Consider the following 26821-nt stretch of genomic DNA (forward strand, 5'->3'; position numbering starts at 1 on the left):
CCATATCATATACCTGTATACTGATGCATCAATATACTCTAAATCTGTGCACTATGATTGTCTTCTGCCATACACCACAGAGACTTTCCGGGATGCAGGATGTAAATGTAGGTAGCCATTTACATTAAATGACACGGTGGCCAAATTTAGATAGGGAGGAATTAATCCTGACGCACCAAAAGAAAAACCCTAGATCCAAGTGAAATAAAAGCCTAGCAATGCCACACTGCGGTCACAGCCACTTTCATGGTGAGGTGCAATGCCGTATCTGGAGCTTGCAAAGTTGTTAAGTGTTGACTCCACCCCCCCCCCCCACAACTCTGTCATTTAACTAAAAGAGTTTACCAAAGATGCCCGTGGCTCAGTGAGTTTTCTTCTGTGGCCTGTTGCAACGTTGACAGTTTAAATGCTATGCCAAAGGATACAAAAAACAACAGCTTTTCCAAAATCATAGATCCATTACATTGTGACTTGAGCAGCCTGCACCTTTACTATATAAATAATAGGGTTGATGAATATGAGGGCATTCATTCCAATGTATGTTTGACTGAATGTGAGTAATCCAGCTCCAATATTAGTAGCTGTGACTGTCCCACATGATATCTTGTGTGTAGCAACTATGGGTGCAGGCAACATCCTCAATCGAGTGTTTATCTCAAAAGACAAGTGAGATTTCAGTGACTGATTTCTGAATGCTAAAGAACAAAGTTGCTGTACCTCGTAAAAGTAACAGCACAACATCGTGTAGATCAAGGGTTCCCAAACCTTTTCATGTCAAGGACCCCACAAACAGATCTACATTAGACCATGAACCACATTTAATACGATTTAAGATTTTGTCCAATGGAACCCTATCTGAGAAGTTTTTTGTTGTTAGATATGACACGGTACAGAATTACATAACTGTATTCACTGTAGATTAGGGGGAAGAGTCAAAGATATAAGCAAAAGAGCCATCCATATACATACTTTCATAGTGCCAACTTCCAGGGAGAGAAATAATAGTGAAATCAAACTGTTGGTCATTTTTCTGGGGACCCTTGGGAATTCCCTCAAGGACCCCTGGGGGTCCCTGGAACCCTCTTTGGGAACCGCTGGTGTAGATTATATCACTATTAACTGCTTCAGTGTTAAATACCTGTGAGAGATTTTTAAACACTTATCTAGGCAATCAAATGGGAAGGGATTACATATACACACACATACACAACTGGGAGCTGTCCAGTACAACTACAGTTATCCACGTTTGGCTGCTGAGTGTCTCCACTGGTGCAGCTGGGCGTTGCTTAGGTTTGGTCTTTGGGACTTTGCTCAGCAAGTCATGGAATTTGAACCTGCAACCTTCTGACCACAGGCTTGTTTCTCTAACCATTAGGCTACCCAGAAGATGGAGCCAGTAACAGCAAATGCAACAGGTAGCAAAGAGCAAAACCTCACTTCTGCCCCCTGGTGTTTTAGTGTTGCACTGCGGCTCCCTGCAGCACACTGCTTGACAGTTCACACTAATCACAGAGAGAAATTGAAGAGAGAAACCTACATATGTTTGTGAGTTTACAAAAGATTAACATATTGATCTTTTTAGTTACTTCAGTGCCATCATGATAGTTTTTACTATGTGAAATTTAAATTGGAACACTACTTAAGTGAAGCTCAGAAAGGTGAGCTTAGAAATGAGTCAGAATTAGTGAACATAACTGTTGTCTCTCATGGCCAGAAATAAGAAATAAGCCGGAATAATTTTCACCGCTTCCCATCCTGTAATTTCATCCTGATGTCAGGTATTAAAAATAAGACCATAACACTATGTGAATTCTTAAATTAAGGTGGTATTCCTGTAAAAAATAAAAAATAAAAAAAAATAACTGCATTCATGAAACTGCTGAAAACCTGGATGATATTTGGCATTAACCTGAACCTCCCATAAAAATACCAGACTGGTTCATGTACATTGGTTGGCCACAAGTTCACCTGTAAAGAGTCTTCAGACTGGAGGAAAACATTGTCAGACTCACACAGTCTTTATTTTTCCAGGAATACACTCTCTCAGTAGCTACTCAGTCAATAAACGTATTTTTTCAGACAACGAAACTACAAACATACTGCAAAAACACCTGTGTTTGAGCAGTTAAAACATGCAAAACCATGCTAAAGAAGGAAACTAAGGCAAGCAATTTAGCCATCCCAAGTCATCTGTCACAAAGTGCACACACAGTGATTAAGATGTCAAGTGTATGACATAACAGTAGAAATTATGAACTTTTCAGATCTGTATAACACACCACAAGATTAACTATCGACCACAAACCAACAAAGACAAACCAAGAAACTAACACATAAGAGGAAAATGTCACGCAATGGGAATTTCATAAAAAGATACCCTTGGTGCTGCTGCTTTAGACAGAGACAGAGAGAAACAGAGAAAGAAAGAAAGAGGGAGAAGAGGGAGGAGCTGAGTGAAAGGACTATCATCCTGAAGTGACAAGCCTCCTGAGGACATGGCACCCCTCATTAAAGATGACATCAGAGCAGGGAGGGCCTTCCATACTAGGTAGACCCTACATGATGCTGGAGACCCACTTGGTATAAATACCTTGAGCCCAATGCCCTGGGAAGTAGCAGCTGCCGCTCAGACAGACAAGACTCCACACCTAAGGATATAACAGCACCGCATCGGGACAGCAGCCACCCGACTTTACTGTTCTTTGGAGCATAAACCTTCTGGTAAGGTGTGCCTTCCTCTGGCTTCTCTGCTTTCAGGTTAGTGCATGGGTCCCACTGCCTGCAGCCAGGCTTCCCTAACCCTTCTTCTCCCACTGAGGAGGGTGAATGGCTGAGCGCTTCTGGTGGCTGACATTAGATGGGTAGAGCAAGCCTCACAACTGGTTGTAGATGAGTGCTGTGAGCCATGTGCTAAGGCTGAGTATACATGAGGAGAGAATTTCTATTTATTTTTACAGATTTATGATTGAAAGAGATTTTTATTCCTCTGTGACGCAGATTGTGTCCTTTTGCTGGATGAGAGCTACTACAAAAAGCATCAGCTCTGGATCACAGAGTTAAAAAAATATGTATCATATTTTCTCTTTCTGTGTAAACGCAGCCTTAGTCATGGGCCTTAGTTTGGCTACATTTCACAGTCACTGGGTTGGATGGTACCTTTTTGAGAATTGGCATTCTGATACTTATTTTGTAACCATCTCCTCAGTCTGACTGTTAGATTAGCTGAGGCACTAGGCCTTGTAGAGTGGCACCGAAGTGAGAGGTGGTGTTATAAAGAAGGGAGTTCTTGTTGTAAATGGATTCTGTCTTTACAGGTTGAGCTTCACAAGATGGACCTGAGGGTAACAAGCGTTCTCCTCGTCCTTCTAGCTTTGGCTGAAGCAACTCCTGAGAGATACTACCATGTGCCAAAAGTAACCAAGCACGCCTACCCCGTCAAGAGTCATGGTAAGTTACATCTTGTTTCTCACATGGACGGTTCTCCAACTTGCAACTTGCACAAAACCTGCATTTTCTGTAGTTCAATAACCGTCCCAATGTTCTAGTGATGAGAGAGATGCGAAAATGAATACAAATACAGAAGAGTGGTTGGTTTCAATTACACTGGGTGAAATGAGCATAGATAGAGAAAATATGCTTTAGTGCAAAAATATTTATCCGCAGTTTAGAAAATCCAGTCAAGCCTGTTTTATATTTCAAATTGCAGCAGCCTGCACAGTAAAACTGTTTACAGAGTATATCAATTAAATAATCCTTAATTTTGATGCACAGTATTAAAACAAATTTAGACTTACTAAAGTGGGCAAAATAGTAGTAGATGACACTTCAAGTTACACTGCCTGTGGGTTTTTTATCTATGTATATGCTTTAAGACCTTGAGTTGTAACAGGTGATGCTGAAAAGCAGGGCAGCAATAATCAAAGATGACATAAGGCATACCACAAATGAAAAATGCAACAATATCAAACAATAGCCTACATTTGCTTATATCTCCACTATACACAGATACCCATCTATGGCAAAATGATGTCAAATCACTTAGTCTCCCCTAAATGAGTGAACAAATGACTGTGACTCACTGCACCAATACTCTGTTGAATAATTTCACTGTCAAATCTAATTAAGGCTATGACTTCAACTGATCTGAAAATTACGACCCTTGTGCAAGCTGAATATGGCAGCCTTCTGCATCATTTATAGAATCGAACAAACAAGGCAAACTCCTTAATTAACACTGGATTACAGTCGTGATCATCATCATCTCCTCTGACCTTTCAGTAAGAGTCATTCTTACACAACCGAGCAGACCACTGTCTCAGAGACATTCTGCAAATGAGAGAGCCAAAATGACTCGGTAATGCTCACTCCTCCCTCACCAACTACCATCAAGGTTCACCCCCCAACAGGTCCAGTGGAACTGCTCATTGGCTAAGAGTAGAAGATTGTGGTTGTATTGGGCAGCCACCACGTGTGAATTTGTATATTCCATCTAAATGTGAATGGACATAGCTGAAAAGGAACATTTGTGCTCAGCAAACCTTGCCTGGATAAATAAAGGTTAAAAAAGGCAACTGTCACTTTTGCATGCCTCATAAAATAGCCCCAAAGCAGTGGTCATGGTATAATTGCTTAGTTGACATATAACACTACAAATACGTCAGTGACTCTTACCAAATTTGAAATGCATTTCCCAACAAAACAATGATTTTGCTTTTGGAGCCAATGGTTGAAAATTAATTTCAGTAGTTTTGTTTTTGAGAGGTTTTGATGTGGTTTTAATATGTGCTTCAACATAAAAATAGAACATTTTCCGCAGGCAACAATGAAAGCTTAAATTTGAAAAATCTCCAAAACAGATGTTGTTACCACATTGCAACAGGCACACCCTAACAAACCACTTTGTGGTGTTAAAATTACACCACACACTTTGAAAGCAAAAACAACAGACAGTGGAGGAATTCTCTCACACTTTAATTGATAGTAAATTCCCATCACTTGACAAACAAAGCACAACACAGTTAATGTAGCTTCCTACTGAATGAAATTATTGATCTATTTTTTAAACATAAAAGAAAATTATAGTAGGCAGCTGAATTGAGAATGGATATTGATACTACACTGCACCTAAGCATAATAGTACCGGCAGAGTAAACAGTTCGGTCATGGTTCAACTACTGGTTTGGCTGCCATACTGACCATGGTCAGTATCATCACCTCCAGTCTGTGGTGTTTCTGGCAGCCAAAAAGTCCCATTCTGGCACAAATATCTCCCATGGGGTTTCAGGCACGGTCTTATGTGGCTTGCAAATGACAGCCCTGTCAATCCACTTTATTCTCAAAGCACCATTTCAAAAGAGAAGCAAACACTATTGCATTTGGTTTCTTTCACAGCTCATGCTTCTCGTTGCCTTTGGTGATGATGCTTCGAGAATTTTGATGTGTGATGACAGTGATGCCACTTTATAGTAATTGCATCACAAATTCTCTTCCTGCATGGTTCACAAATTACATGAGCTTTATGCGAGCAGATAATATGAGGATACATTAATTTCTGTTGTGATTCAGTTTTGGCACGTTAGTGATAACTTTGGGAACAGCAGCAGCCTTGAGGTTAGAGAAGTTAGAAATGAAAAGTCACCAATTCAAACCGCTGGATGAGTAAGGAAATTTGAGAATGAAATGAAACGGTTGATAATATCACTATACTCTCAATATAAGACAGTTCCTGAGTATAAATATATGTATATGTGTGTAGCAGGGCATTGGGGGCAAAGAATCTGATGGAGCCAAACTGGCAAAAGTTACTAATAAGTTTTAAGCCTCATGAATTTTAAAGCCCTATAGTCCCAGTTTAAAATAATTTCCTAATTATTACAATTACTACAATATAAATTATGAGTATACTTACATCCTTGGTAGGACATGTAGATATATTTTGCAAGCTTCCCATATCGACTTTTAAATTAAAAACTTATTTTTTGCATTCACATTTCTTCAGTCACTATATCAAATTCCTGACAATCAGTTCAAGAATGAAAAACATCTCCAATCCCACGTTTTGATTTTATGAGACAGGGTTACCCATAAATTGACTTTTGGGATAAACTTAGGGCCGTTAATAAATGACCTACACCTAAATAACAAACCTGACATCATAAGTCAGTTTGGCAGACATACATAATCTCATTTGACCTCCCGATCACTTGTTCACAAACTCTACATTAAGTGCTAGAAAATGGTTCAAGGTGATGTCAACAACTTGCAGACCACAAACCATACATTTTCCGCCATGGGCAGTCCAGGAAATTAAAGGGTACAGTATAGTGTGGGCAAATTAAACTGAAATGCACAGGAGCTGGTTTGCTGGGTCCCCACAGAGAGGAACAAACTCAGTGAGAACATCCCCTCAGACCACTGGTGCAGTCAAGACTACCCTGGGAAAAAGGAGTGCTGTCCCCACAACCCTCCCTATAATCACAGGGAGTAGTATCCTCTGTGTTTTAAATCAGGTTGTGGTCTTCTGGAGTAGAATACCAACCCTGAGGTTATTTCAAGGACCGACAAACCATCTTAGAGTCATATGGTGAAAAGACACAAGGAGTAAAAGGATGTGGAGAAAAATGTTGTGAAATCAAGCTTTTTTTTTTTGACAACATGTTGCGTCATTTTTTCTTTTCTTTAGGGAGAACTAAGAATTATTTTCAATGCACCAGCTGCTAGACTGGTAATTGCATAGAGCAGAAATGTTCATATTAATGCATGTATGTTCCCTCAACGCTCAATGAGATTAAAAAGAAGACCTGATCGATAATGTAACAAGTGATGCGTGACAGAATAGTTTATCAATACTCATACAAAATGGGGCACATCTATTAGATCCATGTGCTTTTTTACAATCCATCTCTAGCATAATTTAGAATACTGTGCAGTAATTAAACCTGCTTTGGTACAATAGAATGACAGTTCACTAATAACATAAGAAAACCAGCCATAAACATCAAATATCCATCCGACAATGTAAACCTGTGACATGATGAATTCTAATTCTGTGGTTGTTGCTTGCATCATATGTAACCATATTTATGTATTCCCTAGCCGTTGCAGGTGAGCCAGGTATTCCAGGTGCCCCAGGTGAGCCAGGACCAATGGGTCCACCTGGACCTTCCGGGAAGAGTGGCGTTGGACATCCTGGACCAAAAGGCCCACCTGGAACTCCAGGAGCCCCTGGCCATTCTCAAGTTGGTAAACCTGGTACCCCAGGTGGCCCTGGAAAACCAGGTAGCAATGGTATTCCTGGTGAGAGAGGTGCAACTGGCGCAACTGGACCAATGGGTCCCAGAGGTGCACCTGGTTCTCATGGAAGCCCTGGACCTGCTGGAATTTCTTCTGCTGGCAAACCTGGACCACACGGCATCCCTGGAGCAATGGGACCAAGAGGAGAGCAAGGTCTGAAGGGACATCCTGGTATCCCTGGTCTTCCTGGCACGAAGGGAGAGAGAGGACATGGTGTTCCTGGGGCTCAAGGACCATCAGGCCCAGTTGGCCCAATGGGTCCATCCGGTGTGCCTGGCACACCTGGAGTTGGTAAGTCTGGTGCCCCTGGCTACCCTGGAGAGCCTGGTAAGTCTGGCAACCCAGGTAGAGATGGTGCTCCTGGATCAACGGGTATGCCAGGGCCAAAGGGCCACCCCGGGGCCCCCGGCCAAGGAGCACAAGGAAAACCAGGTCAGAATGGTACCCCAGGTATGCCTGGACCTATGGGTGTTAAAGGTCCTCAGGGTCCAGCTGGTCAGCCTGGTTCCCCTGGCATGCCAGGTGTTGGTAAACCAGGTGTCCCTGGAATGCCAGGTGACAGAGGAGCCCCAGGTACATCAGGAACCACTGGTCAGAAGGGAGAGCCAGGCCCCACTGGTTTTACTGGTCAGCCTGGTGCTTCTGGTCCTATTGGCCCAGCTGGTCCACAAGGTGCAAGAGGATTCCAGGGTGAGACAGGCCAACAGGGACCTAAAGGCGACACTGGTATGGTAGGTGTACCAGGGCCTAAGGGAACCAAAGGTGACCAGGGAGCTCAGGGTTTCTCAGGAAAACCAGGTATCCCTGGGGCAGCAGGTCCTTCAGGAGCTACAGGCCATACTGGTCCTCAAGGTGCAAAGGGTGTACAGGGCCACACTGGTGCCCCAGGTATCCCAGGTGCTATGGGCCTTGCAGGACCAAAGGGACACACAGGACCCCATGGAGCACCAGGAAAAAGTGGTGAGAATGGAATTCCAGGGGCCAGGGGACAAGTTGGGCCTCCCGGTCCAGCCGGTCCCCCAGGACTCAAGGGCCACACAGGTCACCCAGGCCCACCTGGCCCAGCTGGAATGACAGCTAAAGGAATTTCTGGTCCCCAAGGTCCACCTGGAATTCCAGGTGCCAGAGGTCAGGATGGTCTCCCAGGCGCTTCTGGTCCTCCTGGTCCACCTGGCCCCCCAGGAGAGATGATCTACCACCATGAGAAGAGCATGCCCATCAAGTCCCATGAGGTTGTGATGCCTCATGAGATGATGAAGGCCCCTATGTCTGCCTTCAGCGCTGTGCTGACCACTGCCTACCCCTCAGCTGGAACCCCTATTCCATTCAACCAGGTTCTGTACAATGGGGAGAACCATTATGACCCCCACAGTGGCGTGTTTACCTGCCAGATCCCAGGCCTCTACTATTTTGTCTACCATATGCATGTCAATGGTGCCAATGCATTGGTGGCCCTCTACAGAAATGAGGAGCCTGTCGTGTTCTCCTATGATGAGTACAACAAGGGCTTCCTAGATCAGATGTCTGGCAGTGCTGTCCTTATGCTGCATGCCCATGACAGAGTCTACGTCCAGGTGCCTGATGAGGAGAGTAATGGTATATTTGCAGCAGACAATGTTCACTGCTCTTTCTCTGGGTTCTTGATTGCCTCCACGTGATTTCACAAATCCAGTTAAACCTCAAAACCTTACAAAACATATGAACTACTCAGAGAAATAGTCCAGTTTACAAAATGCCATTGAGATTGTCGTCATTGTAGAATAAAGAAAATTTTGTTGCAATTTTTACAAGCCTATCTGCCTCAGTCATATTTTTACATTAACGGCAAGAACAAAAATTTGCCAAAGAAGTCCACTGAGAGAGGCATTAATACAAGGGATGAATGAAATTTAGAAATGTATGGTTCAAATTGTTCCCTTTTCCCAGTACAGCATGTGTGTCAGTGCTATTTTAAGAAACATGAAACAATATTGGAAGATATCTTATGTGGTGCTCTACAACTGCCTGTAACATTTACAGCAAATCTTTTATTTGTGTTTGTGTTTATTAATGTCTGTCGTTGAAAAAGTTTTTCCTGTAATATACATGCAAAAGAAATCAAACTTGTTGTATTGAAATATGTTATTAAAGATCAGCATATTCTCAAAAGCACTGTGATTAGCAAGACAACACAGGATGAGAAATTCTAAATGCATTTTGTCAAAACAACAATGTCCCATTGGATGTGTTAAGCAATGTACCACTTATTGACCAAAACAAGAATAAAGTTCTAGTTCAAAAAATTTAAAACATTGTTGTTTTTCTGTGAGTGTGTGTATTTCCCTTTCTGTGACTGAAAAAAAAATCACAGTAGACATCAATCATGAAAAACTCACCCAATTATCACAAAAATGTGCTAGTTTGGAATAAATGCATACCTTTGAATGCAGATGTGTTGTAATTGTGGTCGATAGCAGCAACCATGTCTTTCCAAAAGTCCGAATTCACCTCATTTCCACGCTGCACAAAAGCATAAGGACACATTTCAAAATGTTGTTTTTTTTCACATGACAATTTAAACTGGTTATTGATGAAACCATTTATTATTAGATTTTACCTTGTGCAACATGTCCACAACTCTTCCACAGAGAAGAGCCCCAGGTAGATCAAAATAGTTGTCATAGAAATAGTATTTTGCTGTAAAGACCAAAACAAGTACACAAGTAAATAAATTTAAAAAAATCCAATAACAGTGACACTGAAAAGAACTGCCATCATAAATATTTTTTTTTATATCATGATGAAATCCCTGGCAATGTGCATTAGCCTATATAACATCCACCAGCATACAGCTGTCAAGTAATAAAGCTGGACAAGAACAGGATACCAGATCTTGTGAAGGAGGTATTGAGGCTATTGAAGTGCTTCCACTCCCTTTTTGGACCATAATGTTTGATGATCTCTTCTGTGCTGAGGTCATTGGTTCCATGCGTTGCTCTAATCAAGCAAAAATAAAACTGTTCTATTATCCCACTTTAAAAGTCTATCTGTGAAAAAATGACAACTATGAAAAAAGCTCTAAATAGATATTTTGGGAAGCAAATCAAATATGTGTAAAGCAGCAATCATCTGCTGAGCCTACCTTAAGACAGTTCCATCTTCAGCCAACTTCACTAGGTTTCCATCCTCAAGATCCACTACTAGCCCTTTAAAACTGGATGCAAAAGTACATGTGTTATAAAGCCAGTACGACCCTACGGCACCCACATCATGACTGCTGTCCCATTCTCAGCATAGCAAAATCAATACCAGTCATTCCACTGGACATCAACATTTGCTTGCTGAATCACTGCAGCTAAATTATAGCTCACATAAAATGTTAATAACAGACCAGATCAAGCAGTGTGCCAGTATTGCATTCCACCTCAAAGAGAGTTGTAGCTAAATGTTTCACTAGGTAATGAGTTGTAAAGTGTTTGTTCACCGTATTTAATTATTTACTGACTGCCAGGTTCAAGATCGATTTCAAGAATGGTTTCAATGGCAGTTCTGGTGGAGTGACATGCCAGTACTGTATATATTTTAGCTATAATTTAAATGAGTAAACTCTGAATACCCCTAAAAATAGAAATGGGAATTCAGTATACCTGTGTTTACCCCTTGACTACATCACTAGTTTTTCCTCCAGCTGGGGGAGCGGGAGCTGCTGCTGATGACTCACCAGAAATCCCAGGTAGCGGGGGTTAAGTTCAGGAGATCTTTGTCATAGCCTTTATGCTCCACCAGATACCTGGCGAAGCTCTCATAGATCAACTGCAAAAACAAAGAAGAAAAATGGTCAGCCACTGGAGTCCGGACGAACACAACAGTAACACTGCAACTGGCTACTGCAGGGGTAGGCAATCATGTGCCATGTAGGAACAGGAGTATGCAAGGTTTTCATTCCAACCAAACACTCTTCTGTGGCTGGTATGCAAATCACTGAAATATGATGGTTTAGTGTTTGGTTGGAATGAAAATCTGCATAATCCTGGCACTCCATGGTAAATGCTTGCCTACACCTGGGCTACTGCACTGACAACAGTAGGGACAGTAGGGATGTATGGGAACTTGCCATATCATCACATAAATTAACTAGGCCTGATAAAACAGGCCTACGTTATGCCATATACTGTATGACATAAGGATTAGCTCGATCCAGCAGCAGTCTTTTTTTGCCACTGAGTGTCACATAAAACAGGTAATTTGTATCAAGGTGGGTCTGTGGTGCGTGTAGGTCTTAATGATATCAAATGCATTATAGCACGAGAAGCTATCCATTGCCAACAACAGGCCTTAGATGCGAATCAAAGATGTATGGGCATCATCGCCGACGTTAAACCTGTGAGTCACGCAGAGCGACTGCAGCATCAGGAGCATCGCATCACCTTGCACACATGCATCTCCACATTCAACCGCTAACGACAGTACCAATCCTCACGACTATGGAGAGAATTGATGATTGGCTACTGAACTGTTCGGCAGTCCCGTGCTACATTTCATACAAATGTATTTCCGATCGAATCGTTACGGCGACAGTATAATCATCTATTACCTGTGATAACAGCTCTAGCTAGCTGGACGAGCTACAAACTCACCCTGGAGGTCTCCTTCAAATGGTATCGGCAGAGTGTGTGGTCCAAATCGAAGCCAATAACATCGCAATCCGAAAGGCTGAAGTATTCACTCATTGTAGCTGGGGAAACTAGATAAAAATCTGTATGGAGCCGACTGTATACACACCAACGTGCGCACGCCTGCACAACACAACTGATCTGTCAATGTCAATGACGACGGGGATCTGCAGCCTCCAAACTGTTTGCCTTTCCGTTCAGCCCCGTGGGTCGCTGTTACGAAAAGGTTCTCCACAAAAAAAAAGGTTTCCCCAAGCCCGAATCTATCGCCTGAGTTCACTGAATGGAATATGTCAATAAGTTGCCCATATGGAGGCAGAAGTTAAACTAAGCTATGCCAGGAGAAGGCGTCAGAGAGGCGACTGCGAGCAAGAGCGTGCAGTCAGTGCTTCCGGGTATGGAACGAAACCGTAACGGACACTGCATATGCGCAGAGAGAAACTGGTGAACAGCTCATTCTCACACAATTACTGTTAGTAGCCTAATGTTGGGAAGAGTTTTTAACATTTAAAGGTTGATCTCGTCACTTCAGTATTATCAGCAAGAAAAAAAATAAAATGTCACCCCGTGTGATGCCCTTTTAGAAAACTGACAGCTCTGTTCCTCAGCTCTGATTGGCCGAGTCACGTTCAAAGCCGTTGACAAATACGAATTTAAATATTAATGTCGGCTACTAACCGAAATTCACCTCATAGTTAAGTGTTGCTTAGCAGCCACAGTTGCCGACAGTAAAACTTAAGTAGGTTATATTAATAGAATGGTGTGCTATCTTTTATGAAAGCAATAAACCTTATCACTTAAATTATAGGCTACCTTGTTCTTTCCAGGCTCTGTGTCATACTGTAGGTTGCCTGTGGAAGTTTTGCAGTTGCACCAGAAGTCTAGCAACCCAAAGACACTGCTGGCAACTACAGTCCACTGGAGGTCATGCACAAATAATGGCTAGCCTATATGTAACAACCGAGCTAGAAAATATATATTTAAAAAAACAAAAAGAAACGACAGTGCTAGTCCTGGGTAGATGACAGTAAAGTAGGCTAATGCTCTAGCTAGCTAAAAGTGAATGATTACAAATGTAGGTTACAGTTGTAGCCGTTGCCCACTGCAAAGCGCTGAGTTGTAGCTTGAGGAGTATCAGTCTTAACAAACTGTCGATTTTTGGCTCCCCAACCACACTAAGTTTATGAATACAATCAGCTGTTCCTAGCCCTTAGCTGCGGACTTCCAATATGGCCGCCAGAGGGCACGTTACCGTCACCTGCCGTCTCCCTAGGCGGTGAGCGTGCGCTGCTCCACATTCTTCAGCAGGTGCAGCTGATTGGCACAACACCGGGGCGCTGAACTCTAAACTCCCAGCCTCGTCCAGGAAACTGTGAGTTGGTGGGGCAATAAATCTACCGAGGCTATTTTTTTTTATTAGCTGGGTGTGCTTCTTTCCTTTTATTTCTACTCAGGTCAAAGACCACTGCGGCTGACTTGGCTGTCGGGACCGATCGGGATAATTAAAATAAAAGTTCACTCCGTGGACTGTGGATCATGAGCGAGAGCAAGGCATTTACGGACAGATTTTGTTTTCACAAAATGATTTAATGTGATTGAAAATCCTACCATGGATATTCGAAAAAAGTGCCATTTGTGTTGCCAGAGTGTTTTGGCATGTTTTAAAAAGCCGGACCAGCCTGACAGTGGGACCAGGCATGTGGAGAAAGATATTCGTGTGATTGTAAATCCTGGTGCTGTTGAGCCGAGAAAGAGATCCATACCTCTGATCCCGGCGGGGAGACCCAATTATGTTTACATCGCCCTGTATGACTACGCCGCTCGCACCGAGGAGGACCTGAGCTTCAACGCCGGGGATACTCTGGAGGCTTTGGATAAAAGTGCTGGGGAATGGTGGTACGCAAAGGCACTCACTGGGGTCTCAGCCTCCAAGGAGGGCTACATCCCTGCCAATTATGTGGCACCTGTGGAGAGTATTGCTGCAGAGCCGTAAGTATACCTGCTGATGCTCCTTACCCTAATGAAAAATCCCTGTAATATATTCCTATAGTGATGTGTAGTAGCGAGGTTACAGGTGCTTTGTGTTATTTTCATCTCCTATGGCATTCCTATAATATTCCTATAGGGACGTTTTCCTGTGACAGGGTTCATACGCAGGTCTGGAAAGTATGGAAAAGTATTCAAAATGAATTTGATCATTTCCAGGTCTTGAATAGTTTGGGAATTTGAAAAAAATGTATGGAAAAGTATGGGAAATATTGTGGTTCAGGTCCGATACACACATAATTCTAGCTTTTATGTTGTTGTAGACCCACTTTGAGTCCACAGTTTTTGTTGATGTGAAGAATAATGTTCAGATAGAGGGATGCTCTTATTACCCAGCCGCTGTCAGCATGCATTATATCAAATACCGACCAAAATCAAATCCAGTTAAGAACATAGGGTCTGGGAAAAATGTGGAGTTTTAAAATGGAAACCGTGTAGGAACCCTGCCAATCATCTCACATATTCTGATATTTGTCGCTGTGAAGAACAATCTTCATCTATACAGTGATATGACCTAGTTAGCAGGGGCAAGATGTCTATGCGTAAATCATACTGAACACCAGACAAAATCTTCAAAACAAATCAAGGTCTGGAAAAAGTATGGAATTTTTTTTTTTTAATTGAAAATGTGTAGGAACCCTGCTGTTATATTTGTATAGTAGCCTATTCCTCCAAAATGTATTATAGGATCATTGTAGTTCTTTTTCATAAATCTAGGCTAATGGATCATTGTTCATGAAGCTGGAGTAATGATAATTATTAGCCAAGTGTAGACCCTTGTAACTTAGCCTACTATAGGCTCTTTAGGCCATATTCTTGCTTGCTAATAGGTCTTTACTAATAGGCTCCTATACTGATAGTATAGGCTACTGATGATACTATTCAATGGCCATAAATCATTTTTGACCATTTGTGTTAAAAAAGTATTTCCCCAATTTAGTGCTTTTTAATTTGTGATTTTTTTTTAAAGTGCCATTTAAATCTAAGACTAGAAATACTTTTGAAATGCCTCTTTGCTACAGGTTGTAGTCAAGTCTGAAGTCTGACAAAGACTGAGCAGTGAACCACCAGTGTGTCATGCTTTCGATTCACAGGATTACATGATACTTAAAAACTGTGAGAGTTTTTCTGTCTCACTGCTGGTGCTGAATAATGAGTTCAGGGTAAAGTCTTGGGTTAAACTAGTTAATAATTGTCTGTGACCAGGAAGTATAGGCATGGGTTAATAATTCCCACGATGGGAACAGAAAAAGCCTCAAAAACATCAACAATGCTGCAATTAATATGCTGTATCTGGCATTTCATGCACACCTGCATGTAGTGTCAAAATACTATGACTAGCCTACATGTAATTGTTAGATATGAAAACAAACTGGTTTTTCAGGTCAATTGCACCTGTACACAGTGCTTGACATTGTTTAACATTATTGGTTTTCCAACAACCAGACTAATAATTTGTGAAGGGCATTGACATTTTTAGAAACTATGATGGAAAACTATTCACTCGCTACTCATGATGGACGTGGACATTTTTTCTATTGCCATAATGTTGCTTTCTATTTTTAAAAACCTCGATTTACTCGTTTTATCAATCACAGTTTCAAAGAAAAGTCATGTCAGCGACAAGTCCAACCCATGTTTGAGATGCATTTACAGCCTACTGGCATCCCAATGAAACCCGTTTCTGCTCAGCTGTAATCTGGTTTTTCCAGTTCTCCTCACATGGTTGCAGAGTTGCAGACAGTCTCGGTGTCCCTGCAGGTGTAAACGCCACTCGTTCCACAGTTTCACTCATGCATAAACTTGATGGACATGATCTGGGACTGGATTAAGAAGGATCTGATTGATAACATAATGTATGATCGCATTCCTCAAGAGATTGTCAGACACCTTTCTTGAGATTCAGTGAGATGAGGAAACACCAGTGTGCTAGCCAGGAAAATATTAAATCTCTGCTTACACCTTTCACCATTTTAAAAGCCTAAAAATAAATACTTAGATATGTTGTAAAGGTTTCTACAGTGTTTCAAATAGAAAGCAACATTTGTGCTCCGTCATGGCTCACTGGGTACTTGAACAACAAGTTATTGATCACTGAATCTATAGACAGTATAGTCTTTGGTGTTAAGCGGCATCTGACTCTGTTAAGATGCTTTTTGTATATATATTTTTTTTAAATGGCCTAACTGTATGAATACATGTTTAAAGGAAAGATTCAGGACTTGTAGAATCCTACCCTATTGATCACCAATCACACCCTATCTGAGCACAATCACAAAGTTTACATACTGGTGTTTTTTTTTGTTTTTTGTTTTTTTTAAAGAATTGGCACCAGCCTCTTATTACACGCAACCCATCTCATTTATGTCCTGTAAACTGTACTCTTAACTGTTGCGAGTTCGGTTTCATATCCTGTTGACATGAACTAGAATTTTTTCACTAACGATTCACAAAACAGCCTTGTTTTTGTGCATTTTTGAGTTTATCCCATTGGGTCTGAGAGGTTTTCATGAGCCCAAGGGGTTGTAGAATTTTCTCATCCCATAGAAGAGCAAATAATCCTTCAATTGAAGTGAAAATATGAAAATCACCAAAAAATTTAGTTTAATTGTTTTCACACGGAAACAGCGAACTGCTAACAGGAGGATAATTTCTCAGAAACCTAAACAGTGGAGGGAAACTGTTTGCAAATCCTGAACCTCTTCATCAGGCACCTGTAATAGTCTGAGATGACCATATGGCTGACCAGCTATGCGTCTTTTTCTTCCATTGTGATTTCCAGATGGTACTTTGCCGACACCAAGAGACTTGATGCAGAGAAGCTCTTGTTGGCTGGAGGGAACAAGCATGGCGCCTTCCTCATCAGGAACTGTGAAAGTCAGAAAGGAGAGCTCTCCCTCTCAGGTAAACTTGCTGGATCTTTAAAATGTTCTCCTCTGAAACCAATGCACTCAGTCAAGTGGACTTTATACCTTTCATATAGCAGAATAATAACGACATACAACTACAATCAGGGAATGACTTGCACCGTTTGCTCCATTAATGCCCACCACTCGATAAGGCGATAATTCAAGAACCATATCAGACTGCCAACAAATTACAGCGCTACTACAGCATTATGCCGCTTGATCAATATTGTTTCCACAGTATACTCCTGTTACTAAGCATCCTGTCATCCATGTATTTCTGTGCCAAGTTCCTGATATGGAGCTGGAACTGGATACACAAAACACACATTTCCTCATTCCTGCACAATCCCTGCTTAGCTCAGAGCGAGTCACTCTTTCCACTCAGTCGACTGAAGTGATTGATGGTTCAAGGCCATCAAGTTAAACAAACAATGACCTCTGCTCCCATAAAAAAAACAATGTGATAACTTTTATCTCTTTAATCTATCCTGTCATTTTGCCCTCGCTCTTTCCATCAGCATTTTTTTCATGTTCAACTTCATTCATTAAAACCGGTTGATTTCACACTAGGGCTAGGCGATATGGTTGAAATCAATATCACAACAATCATAAGAATTATTTTGATATTGATATATATCACATGTTAAATAATCAAATTAATGTTCAGCCCATTGAACCGAATGGTAATTTTAGGTGTAATGTCAAACAAAACTGACATTTTCAAATAATATTCCTACCATACCTCATTTTGTCAGAGTTTTTAAATAAAATGTGCTTGTTATCATCAGTTTAGACAGCAGAATTGTGTGTCACTAATATCCCAAAATCACCATATCATCACGATATTATTCCACTGAAAGACAATCTATTACGGATATTGAATTATCGCTCTGCCCTATTTCATACCCAGGTTCAATCACTGAGTGTGTGTACAGTATCAGGTACAGTACTGTGCAAAAGTCTTAGGCACCCTAGATTTTTTTATATAAATTTCTTAGAAGTCTTAGATGTTTATTTGTTTTCTGCATTAGTGTGTCAGTAGACTGCTGTTTATTGTAAATTTTTGATATTCAGAAACTTTTCATTTCATTAGTTTTGAAAGCATCTTTGCTTTATGGATTTCTTTGACATATGCCTAAGACTTTTACATAGTACTGTATGTATGTATGTATCAACCATACATGTATACCTGATTCACTGTTTATATGATGTAAGTATTTATAGACCAGAGCATATTAATTATGAATTACTCTTAAGGCTCAGTAGTCCAGTAATAATGTAACTTGACCTCCCACAAATTGCAACAAAAACACACTCAATGGATTTTGTGTCCTCAATATGTTCTGAATGAGAGAAAGAAAGTCCTAAGGAATTGTATGAAGGGAAAGTTTTGAAAATCACCTAAATATGATCCTACCAAAACGCCTTTTTAGCCTTTTTTTTACAATGTAAGTCTATGAGAGGAGAAAAATAACAGCATGGTCAAATCTAGCATGCACAACAATGTAGGCTTGTACGGTCACTGACATGCGATTTCTCAAAAAGTACAAAAGGTATCAAAAAGCTGAATGAAGAGTAATAAAGTACTAAAAGTGGTGACCCGTTTAAAGTTTGAATGGAGTTTCTAGCTTAAAGTATGAAAGAGTAGTTAGAGTTCAAAATGGGCATGGTTTGGTTTGGTAGGATCATATTTAGGTGATTTTCAAAACCTTCCCTTCATACAATTCCTTAGGACTTTCTCTCATTCAGAACATATTGAGGACACAAAATCCATTGAGTTTGTTTTTGTTGCAATTTGTGAGAGTTTGACCCACATTTTTGGGTAAAATGCCTGGACTACAGGGATGAAAGGAAGAAAACTCGATACTGCTGCTTGATACAAAAGACCTGGGAGATTGTGGGTTTTCTCTACTGTAGTTCTTGCAGATTTAGGATTTCAAGACTGTGTGTGTCTGTGTCCATTTTCATTTTGCTGGACATGCAAGACCATGCCATATAGGCTGTGATTGATAACATTACTGTCCTGTGAGGAAATGGATCATCTCAACTTACTGTATGTTATCATTCTAGGATTCTTCAGTCTCAAGTGTAACTCTGGATGTTTCCTTATCTTTCAGTGCTGGACAGGGGGAAGGTGAAGCATTACAAACTGAAAAAACTGGACAATGGCCACTATTTTGTGTCGAGGACCAAAACCTTTGAAACACTGGGGGAGCTAGTGGAGCATTATTCCAGACAGGAGGACGGCCTGTGTGTACGTCTGGGTGAACCATGCAAAAAGGTAATATATGATGTTTATGTTTAATTTGTTTGATCCTGTGATTATTATTTTTTGTTTCATTGTTGCCTTTTCCCATTGTCTGTAGCAAAATAGGGTAACACTTTAGATTAGGGAACACATATTAACGATTAATAAGTTGCTTATTAACATGCATATTAGTCGTGTTTTGGTTCATTATTAGTCATTACAAACCACTTATTAGCACCTTATTCTGCACTATTATATTCTGCAAGTATAGCCCATAAACTGGGTTTTCCCTCAATGGCATCCTAATTAGTGTTTATAGCAGACAGTAAGGAAGCTGTTGCACATGAATTAGGCTTTTAGTCTGCTTTGCTCAGTATGGGGCTTATAAGGTGCTAGTAGCACTTATTATTGAGAGAAATTATTAAACTATTGAGGAAAGCCCATAGTTAATAGCTAATATGTGTTCCCTAATCTAAAGTGTTACCCAAAATATACATCAATCACAGTTTCAAAGAAATGTCAGAGATAAATCTACATGAACAAAATGGATATAGTTTTGATGATCACTATTACTTAATTATATAATGTTATTCTGTCACTTCAGTAGTTTTTGAATGCATATAGAGAGGATGTTTTGCGTTGTTCACTAATGGATGATGTTCCCGGCTCTTCAGATCGAGGCCCCTCAGACTCACGGTCTGTCCTACAACACGGCCGACCACTGGGAGATCGACCGGAACTCCATCCGGCTGCTGAAGAAGCTGGGGGCCGGTCAGTTTGGAGAAGTGTACGAGGGCCTGTGGAACGAAACCACCTCAGTGGCAGTGAAGACCCTCAAACCTGGTGAGATGCAATATGTGTGTGGCACGGTCCTGTCAACACAGGTGTGATGAATGAGCATTTATCAACGCAGCATCATGTAAAAGTTAACAAGCGTTGTGTTTTTGTGAAAATTTCTTTGTCATTTTTTTCCCCCAACAAATTATGTAGAAATGTTGGATGAAGGGATTTGAAATGATTTGGATTCGATAGTGGATTCAGATTTGATAAAATGCTTTTGAACCCCAACCATAGAAAAGAGCGCCACCTACAGAAACTCAAACTGCATCAACAGAAAATCCAAGATAAAAGACGTCACAGTATTGTGGCCATTGTTTGTTTGACAGGTGATAATCTGGGAAGTGCAGTGCAGAAACACCACAACAATGAGCGTTTAGCACCAAAGATGTCACCAAAATAAAAAAATAAAAACAAGAATCTCGCAGATTATCACTTGAAGTCACACTCCTGATTCTAACTCTTACTGCCTCTCTCCCCAGGTACCATGGATCCTCAGGACTTCCTCAGGGAGGCCCAGATGATGAAGAAGCTGCGGCACCCGAAGCTGATCCAGCTGTACGCCGTCTGCACCATGGAGGAGCCCATCTACATCATCACAGAGCTGATGAACGGCAGCCTGCTGGAGTATCTCCAGAGTAAGAGCAACCCGCTTTGATCTGCAGAAGTGCCTGTTAGTCCCTGCTGCTTTATGACGGGATCAGAGTCCGTTTGCTGCCATTGTTCTTTGAAAACACTCTCACCAACTGTGGCATGGGTCGAGATAAAGTGCTCAAGTTTATCTTTAACTTTTTACACTTTGGTGCCGTAATGGTTAGACGGGATCACGGACAAAGTGGGGCTCTACGGTCTTGCTTTCTTTCAGACGTTTAGTTTAATAATTCTGCTTTAATAAATGTTTAAAGAAGCATAGGAGATGAAAGTCTGAGACAGATAGAGATCTTACTGATCTGCCAGGGTCGAGAATTTGCTCGTTCTCCGCTGACGTAAAGAGAGGAGGAGATTTGCTCTCATTAAGCTACTTTTATCTCTTCGCCTCCAGCTAGCATGGCATGAAAGGTTGAAACCACATTGAGGAAGAGAACAATCGCAATTGCTTTCATTCACAACAGATTAGCCATCTGAGTCATCCTGTGTTGGTGTGTGTGTGTGTGTGTGTGTTCCCGCATGTGTGGTTTGGAAACTTATGAGGAAATCTGTTTGCAGTTGTGGTATGGAGTGTATGTATTCACATTCAAGCCCCATGAACGTAATGGTTGACAGAAGAAAACCAGTAAGGTGCGGTAATATGATTTTTCAATGTTTGTAAAACCATAAAGAGCACAGGAATGCCTCAATGCCCCGGGCTGACATTCTCCATAGTAGAAACACTGGCGATAATGTTTTGACTCCAGATATTCAATTTTCTCAATATCTGACCTTGTTTATTGCTGTAACGTCTCTCGAGTTCACCTCCTAGAGAGAGAGATGCTGTGCCGTAGTGGGAAAGATGCAGTGTCATTTCCAGTCAGACTGATGGTCACTCTGAGGAGCGGTCATGTGGAATTGATGTCTGAGACAGTATCTCCCCATAATTCACCACATGCCCTCCTACTGTAGCATAACATCTCATGGCCAGGACAAAAGTCTAGGCTCAAAGTCACACAGTTGCCTGGCTATTTCTCCCTCACTTTCTCTCTCGCTCAGGCTTATTCGTTGTTACTGCACAGAAGGAAAATGCAGCATATGCCAGGGTCAGAAATTGACAGGGAGCCCGGGGCAAAAATTCCTTTTGAAAGTTCATAAAATGCCTGTGAAATTAAAAATGAGGGGGCAAAAAAAATGTCCCTGATAAATAAGGACTACCTTTTTTGCATTTCTATCCTTATTCATTGAGTCAAATTTTCATGCGTGAATGTGACTACTGTCCCCAACATGCAATATCGTAAAAAAAACTCAACAATCTATGGGTGGGAGATGGACTGGTTGGGGTCAAAGAGGGAAAAACTGCACTATCCTCCTCTGTAAGGCCTGTCGTCAGTTTCCAGCAGTGGGAAAGAAGTTAAAACAAATCTTAGTGGCACAAATTACTTGCCTATACACAATGCAAATTTATTATTTCATAGATCAATAAAATTGCCCCCGAAAAGCACCAAAATTACCCTAAAAACCAGATCAAAAGGGCAAAAAAACACCCCTCTGAAATGAAAATGAACTTCTTACCCTGCCATTTACCATATCTCGGACCTTGACTTATTGTGTTGCTCTCCGCTTTATTACAGAGGACAAGGGCGCCGAGCTGCGTATCTCCGACCAGATTGAGATGGCGGCCCAGGTGGCGTCAGGCATGGCCTTCCTGGAGCTACAGAACTACATCCACAGAGACCTGGCAGCCAGAAACGTGCTGGTGGGGGAGAACAACATCTGCAAGGTGGCGGACTTCGGCCTTGCCAGGGTCTTCATGGTGGGTTTCTCACTCTTAACGGCCAGTGCACAAATATACACTACCAGTCAACAGTTTGGACACACGCATTCTTCTTTCACATTTTTGAATAATAGTAAAGACTTCAAAACTATGAAAGAACACAAATGGAATTATGCAGTGACCAAAAAAGTGTTAAACAAATCAGAACTATCTTATATTTTAGATTCTTTAAAGTAGCCGCCCTTTGCCTTGATGGAAAGGCAAAAGGCTTTGGAAAGAAATTCATACATAGGCATCAACTTCACTATTTATATTTGTCTGAGAAACAAATTTCAAACATTTAAGCATAAGCCTTTAGATCAAAATTGCTTTAAGAGAATGAAAAACATAGAACATTCAATCAGGTGTGTCCAAACTTTTGACTGGTAGTGTACCAAGAGGGATGGAGAGGATGTCTCCGTCACGGTTCACTAAAATGAATCATTAAAAGAATACACACTTTTTGGCAAATGAGCTTTTTAATCAACTTACCATCGTGCAACAACATGATGGTAAGTTGACACTCAACACACACAAGTGTTTAGTACCCCAAGGTGCTTTTTGAGATGATGCAAAGCTAGCTTGTATCATCCACTAAATTAATTATACACAGTGTGCTCAGACATTAGCATGCACCATACAAACTGAATAAATACTGGAACACACAGGTGAAACTCCTACCAGTACTCCTTGGAGTAAGTTGATTAAAAAGGACATATTACATGTTTTGTGTTGGCTATAGTGATGCTGTAACCCCCCTACCCTCCCCCCATCACACACACACACACACACACACACACACACACGTGCACACACACACAATGTTCTCCTGCTTATAGCCATGTTGGGAGAGTACAGATCTTTACACTAAAGCTGATTGCCACTGAACTGAGTGTTGGAGCAGAGTGTTACTGGGATCCCGTCCAAGTAGAAATCCATATTCTCTGCCTGGCTTGGTTTTAGATGGAGAGTGAGAATGTGTACGAAGCCAAAGAGGGAACCAAATTCCCTGTGAAATGGACGGCTCCCGAGGCCATCGACAACAACAAGTTCACCATCAAATCTGACGTTTGGTCCTTCGGCATTCTGCTGTATGAGATCATGACCTTTGGCCAGATGCCGTACCCAGGTAAGACCTTTTTACAGTTCATCAACTTTGTGCTAAATCATTTGAAAATGAAACTCGCAACCTTGAGGCAAGCAAATTCTGTGGCGTCTTTTAAATGTATTCTTAAAACCTTCTTTCATATAACAAAGCCTTTGTCAAAGCCTGAAGGTTTTACTGTTGATTTTATGTCCTCTTTTATATCTTTTTCCTTATATTTTACTTTTATCGTGTTCTCTGATCCTTTTTTGTGTTATTTTATTCTGTTTTACTGCTGTATTTTGTACTTGCTTTGTGAAGCACTTTGTAACACTGTTAAGAAAGGTGCTATACAAATAAAGTGTATTATTGTTATTATTGAGGCGTAATGAAAGTGGAATGATGTATTCATGATTTAACAAAAGAGGAGAGAAAGCTCTGTTTTGTTACCATACAAGTGAGGAAGGTTTTCAGTAGGAAGGGGATTCAAACTACAATCAAAAACTGTGATTTGGCTACCAAATAGAAGTGGTTTGCATATTGAACTGCTTGAGTTTGCATAGCAGGAAGGCGATGCAGGGATTGTGTACATAACATAATCACATCATATTCTAGTTTATGTTTAAGACTAAAATACTTCCTGTCAAATGGAGGTTTCAGAGCCTACTAGGCAAATGTTTAAATACAAAAAAAAAAGTGTTTCTTCTCGGATCCGTATCACATCATGTTGCTTTGTTTCTTCCAGCCATGACTAACATGCAGGTGGTCCAGAGAGTTCCCGCGGGCTACAGGATGTCCTGCCCCCCCCACTGCCCCAAAGTCATGTATGAGATCATGATGGACTGCTGGAAGGAGAACGAGCAGGAAAGGCCCACGTTTGAGACCCTGCAGTGGAAGCTAGAGGACTTCTTTGACCTGGATGTGACCTCCTACGACGACGCCAACCGTTATTAACGCAGCACACTGACCATGGCATGACATTTAGGAAAAAAAAAACTCTCTATGCTACAATTACAGCACCGAAACAAAATCAGTTGATGTGAAAGATGAATACAAGTTGAATGAATATGAGTTCTGTGTTTATGCAGCATAAAGTAGCTGATTTTAACTTAATTTGAACTTGCTGATCAAATTGTGGTCAAGTGAAGGATCTATTTGTTAGAATTTCATCTACTTTGTGATAGGAGAATATTATCACTGTGTGTGTAACTGTTGCTTTGTTGTTTTTAGAGAGGCAAACATGCAGCAGGGAAGGTTTTACTACAGCAACAAACAGTTGGTTGTGACACTCCGTGTTGTCGCTTTGTTTGCCAAGCGAATGCACTTTCATGCGGGCGACGCGGACAGCGACGCGACTCCGTCTCTCCAGCCGAACTCGTTAAGCGCACTTGACTAGGCAGGAGGCCCCCGCGGAGGACAGCTTGCTCTCTGATGAGCCGGAAAGCTGCTATCTGTCCGTCCAGATGAACCGGTTCTGCACGCACTCCGCATAGCAGACATTCTTTCCACTGGTTAGACGTCGAGCTTTTATCGGGAGTTACCTGCGGAGGATGAGCATGAGTCATGTTCACTTACAAGCTCAATCTGTTTGGCTTATCCGCTGTCTGAGAAACTCTGACCGTGTGTGTGTGTGAGAGAGCGAGAGAGAGAGAGAGAGAGAGAGAGAGAAACAGGGGAGAGTGAGTGGTGGGCGCTACCACCTCAGCACATTCCTGATTACGCTTTCCAACGAAATTGGAGCATACAGTAGATGTTTCTGCACTGTAACGCTACACCTGAATCTACTGTGCATTCACCTCTACCTGCTGTCACAGTGGGGTGCAGACATGGTGCAACAGGAAGTGGAATCATCCATCCGAAAAGGAAGCTTTAACAAACCGCAGTGGCCTTATGTGGGTTGAGTGATGGATTGAGCGCATTTTGTTTGATCGCCCTACTCCTGTGCCACCTGTGACGGCTCGATGACTGAATGATGTTTTGACCCAGATCCCTCCATTTTTTTTGGGCCTCTTAAAGCCGCAGTGCTGGTCTGAGATCCTGTTGGCCTTCATCGGTAATTATGACGTTAAAAGAAGACATCACACCTAATCTGAGATGCTACATGAATGCAGCAACAGTAACCCGAGTCGGTTGAACCCGGTGGCTTATCAGCTCTGATCGTTTTGTGTAATGTTTTTAGTGTCATGAACAAAATCTTATGAAGTGTACATTGTAACCTCCATTATTTGGAATCTGGATGTGTTCATATAATCATATTTTTAACATGAATTGAATATTATCCTTTATGCACATAGATGATTAAATGTATTCTATTTAGTATGGTTTTGTTGTAATTATTGATTTTGAGCTGAATTGACACTACCAGTCAAAAGTTTGGACACACCCGCTTGAATGTGCCATGTTTTTCTTTCTCTTGAAGCCATTCTGATCTAAAGGCTTATGCTTACATGCTTAAAATTTGTTTCTTAGACAAATATAAATAGTGAAGTTGATGCCCATGTATGAATTTCTTTCCAAAGCCTTTGCCTTTCCATCAAGGCAGAGGGCGGCTCCTTTAAAGAATCTAAAATATAAGATAGTTTTGATTTGTCACTTTCATAATTCCATTTGTGTTATTTGATAGTTTTGATGTCTTTACAATTATTCTAAAATGTGGAAAATGGTAAAACCAAACTTTTGACTGGTAGTGTATATATTTCTGACCAAAACATTACCCTGTATTACTCATTGGACTCTATTTTTTTTATTTTAGCAAGGCGACCCTAAATGTAACTTCCCAAACCGGCCACACAGTGGTGCTGACACTCTCCTGCTTACACTCATCCGCCTATGTCCTCCCTCCCTCCTCCTGAAATCAGTTGGAAGGCAGAAAATTCAGTTAATCTTACCTAAACTCAAGCCAGCCATCTATGACGGTTTTACCCTCAACCTTTTGTGCCAGCGTAATTGTAATTGTTGAACGGCTGCTTCTAGTGTCCGCGCTCAAATCCCCGCTCATATGTATTCCTTTAATCATCTCTGTCACGGATGGGTGTGAGCAGAATGAAATGAGAGCGGGTGGCAGGAAGCTGTTATTGCCACAATGACCCAAGTGACCTCACGGATATTTCTCATGAATATCTCGGCCAATATCTTTCAGTTAGAGCTCAGTCTGTAAACAGACAATCACCCGCTGTCTTACAGTCGACACTTCTGTCCCTGTGTCTTGAGTTTTTATTAAATTGGAGGAGATTATAGGTCTGTTTTGGGGCATGCCGGGCATATACTGTGTTCTTCAGATGCAGATAAAATATGTGAATCCAGTCTCAA

The 26821-nt window shown here is 41.3% G+C and overlaps 3 protein-coding genes across 3 annotated transcripts in view; 2 read left to right on the forward strand and 1 right to left on the reverse strand.

Annotated features, from left to right (window-relative positions):
• nt5dc1 (5'-nucleotidase domain containing 1) overlaps positions 1–12005 on the reverse strand; it is a 47273-nt gene extending 35268 nt beyond the window's left edge. Inside the window, exons 1-6 of the mRNA XM_071540548.1 lie at positions 11910–12005; positions 10994–11085; positions 10415–10486; positions 10160–10269; positions 9890–9969; positions 9711–9792 (exon numbers count right to left, since the gene is read on the reverse strand). Of these exons, the coding sequence (XP_071396649.1) occupies positions 9711–9792; positions 9890–9969; positions 10160–10269; positions 10415–10486; positions 10994–11085; positions 11910–12002 (529 nt within the window). The 5' untranslated portion in view covers positions 12003–12005. The remainder of the gene's footprint in view (positions 1–9710; positions 9793–9889; positions 9970–10159; positions 10270–10414; positions 10487–10993; positions 11086–11909) is intronic.
• LOC139661954 (collagen alpha-1(X) chain-like) lies at positions 2565–9600 on the forward strand. Its single transcript, XM_071540544.1, has 3 exons — positions 2565–2721; positions 3315–3447; positions 7096–9600. The coding sequence occupies exons 2-3, from the start codon at positions 3330–3332 to the stop codon at positions 8949–8951; spliced, it is 1974 nt and encodes a 657-aa protein (XP_071396645.1). The 5' UTR covers positions 2565–2721; positions 3315–3329; the 3' UTR covers positions 8952–9600.
• A 1308-nt stretch (positions 12006–13313) lies between the features above and the next one.
• LOC139661958 (tyrosine-protein kinase FRK-like) lies at positions 13314–26499 on the forward strand. Its single transcript, XM_071540546.1, has 8 exons — positions 13314–13934; positions 16774–16895; positions 19018–19181; positions 19823–19991; positions 20468–20623; positions 22247–22428; positions 23392–23557; positions 24258–26499. The coding sequence occupies exons 1-8, from the start codon at positions 13555–13557 to the stop codon at positions 24464–24466; spliced, it is 1548 nt and encodes a 515-aa protein (XP_071396647.1). The 5' UTR covers positions 13314–13554; the 3' UTR covers positions 24467–26499.
• The last annotated feature ends 322 nt before the right edge of the window (positions 26500–26821 follow it).

The sequence above is a fragment of the Centroberyx affinis genome, unplaced genomic scaffold (assembly GCF_046629955.1).
Source record: "Centroberyx affinis isolate AG114_WGS23_722 - 3 ecotype Tasmania unplaced genomic scaffold, CSIRO-AGI_Caff_v1 ptg003672l_1, whole genome shotgun sequence".
NCBI lineage: Eukaryota > Metazoa > Chordata > Actinopteri > Beryciformes > Berycidae > Centroberyx > Centroberyx affinis.

Coding starts and splice junctions, on each gene's coding strand:
- LOC139661954 (XM_071540544.1), top strand. CDS start 3,330: ATGGACCTGAGGGTAACAAGCGTTCTCCTCGTCCTTCTAGCTTTGGCT. Junction 3,448..7,095: donor CTACCCCGTCAAGAGTCATG/GTAAGTTACATC, acceptor TGTATTCCCTAG/CCGTTGCAGGTGAGCCAGGT.
- LOC139661958 (XM_071540546.1), top strand. CDS start 13,555: ATGGATATTCGAAAAAAGTGCCATTTGTGTTGCCAGAGTGTTTTGGCA. Junction 16,896..19,017: donor AGGAGAGCTCTCCCTCTCAG/GTAAACTTGCTG, acceptor CTTATCTTTCAG/TGCTGGACAGGGGGAAGGTG. Junction 20,624..22,246: donor CCTGCTGGAGTATCTCCAGA/GTAAGAGCAACC, acceptor GCTTTATTACAG/AGGACAAGGGCGCCGAGCTG.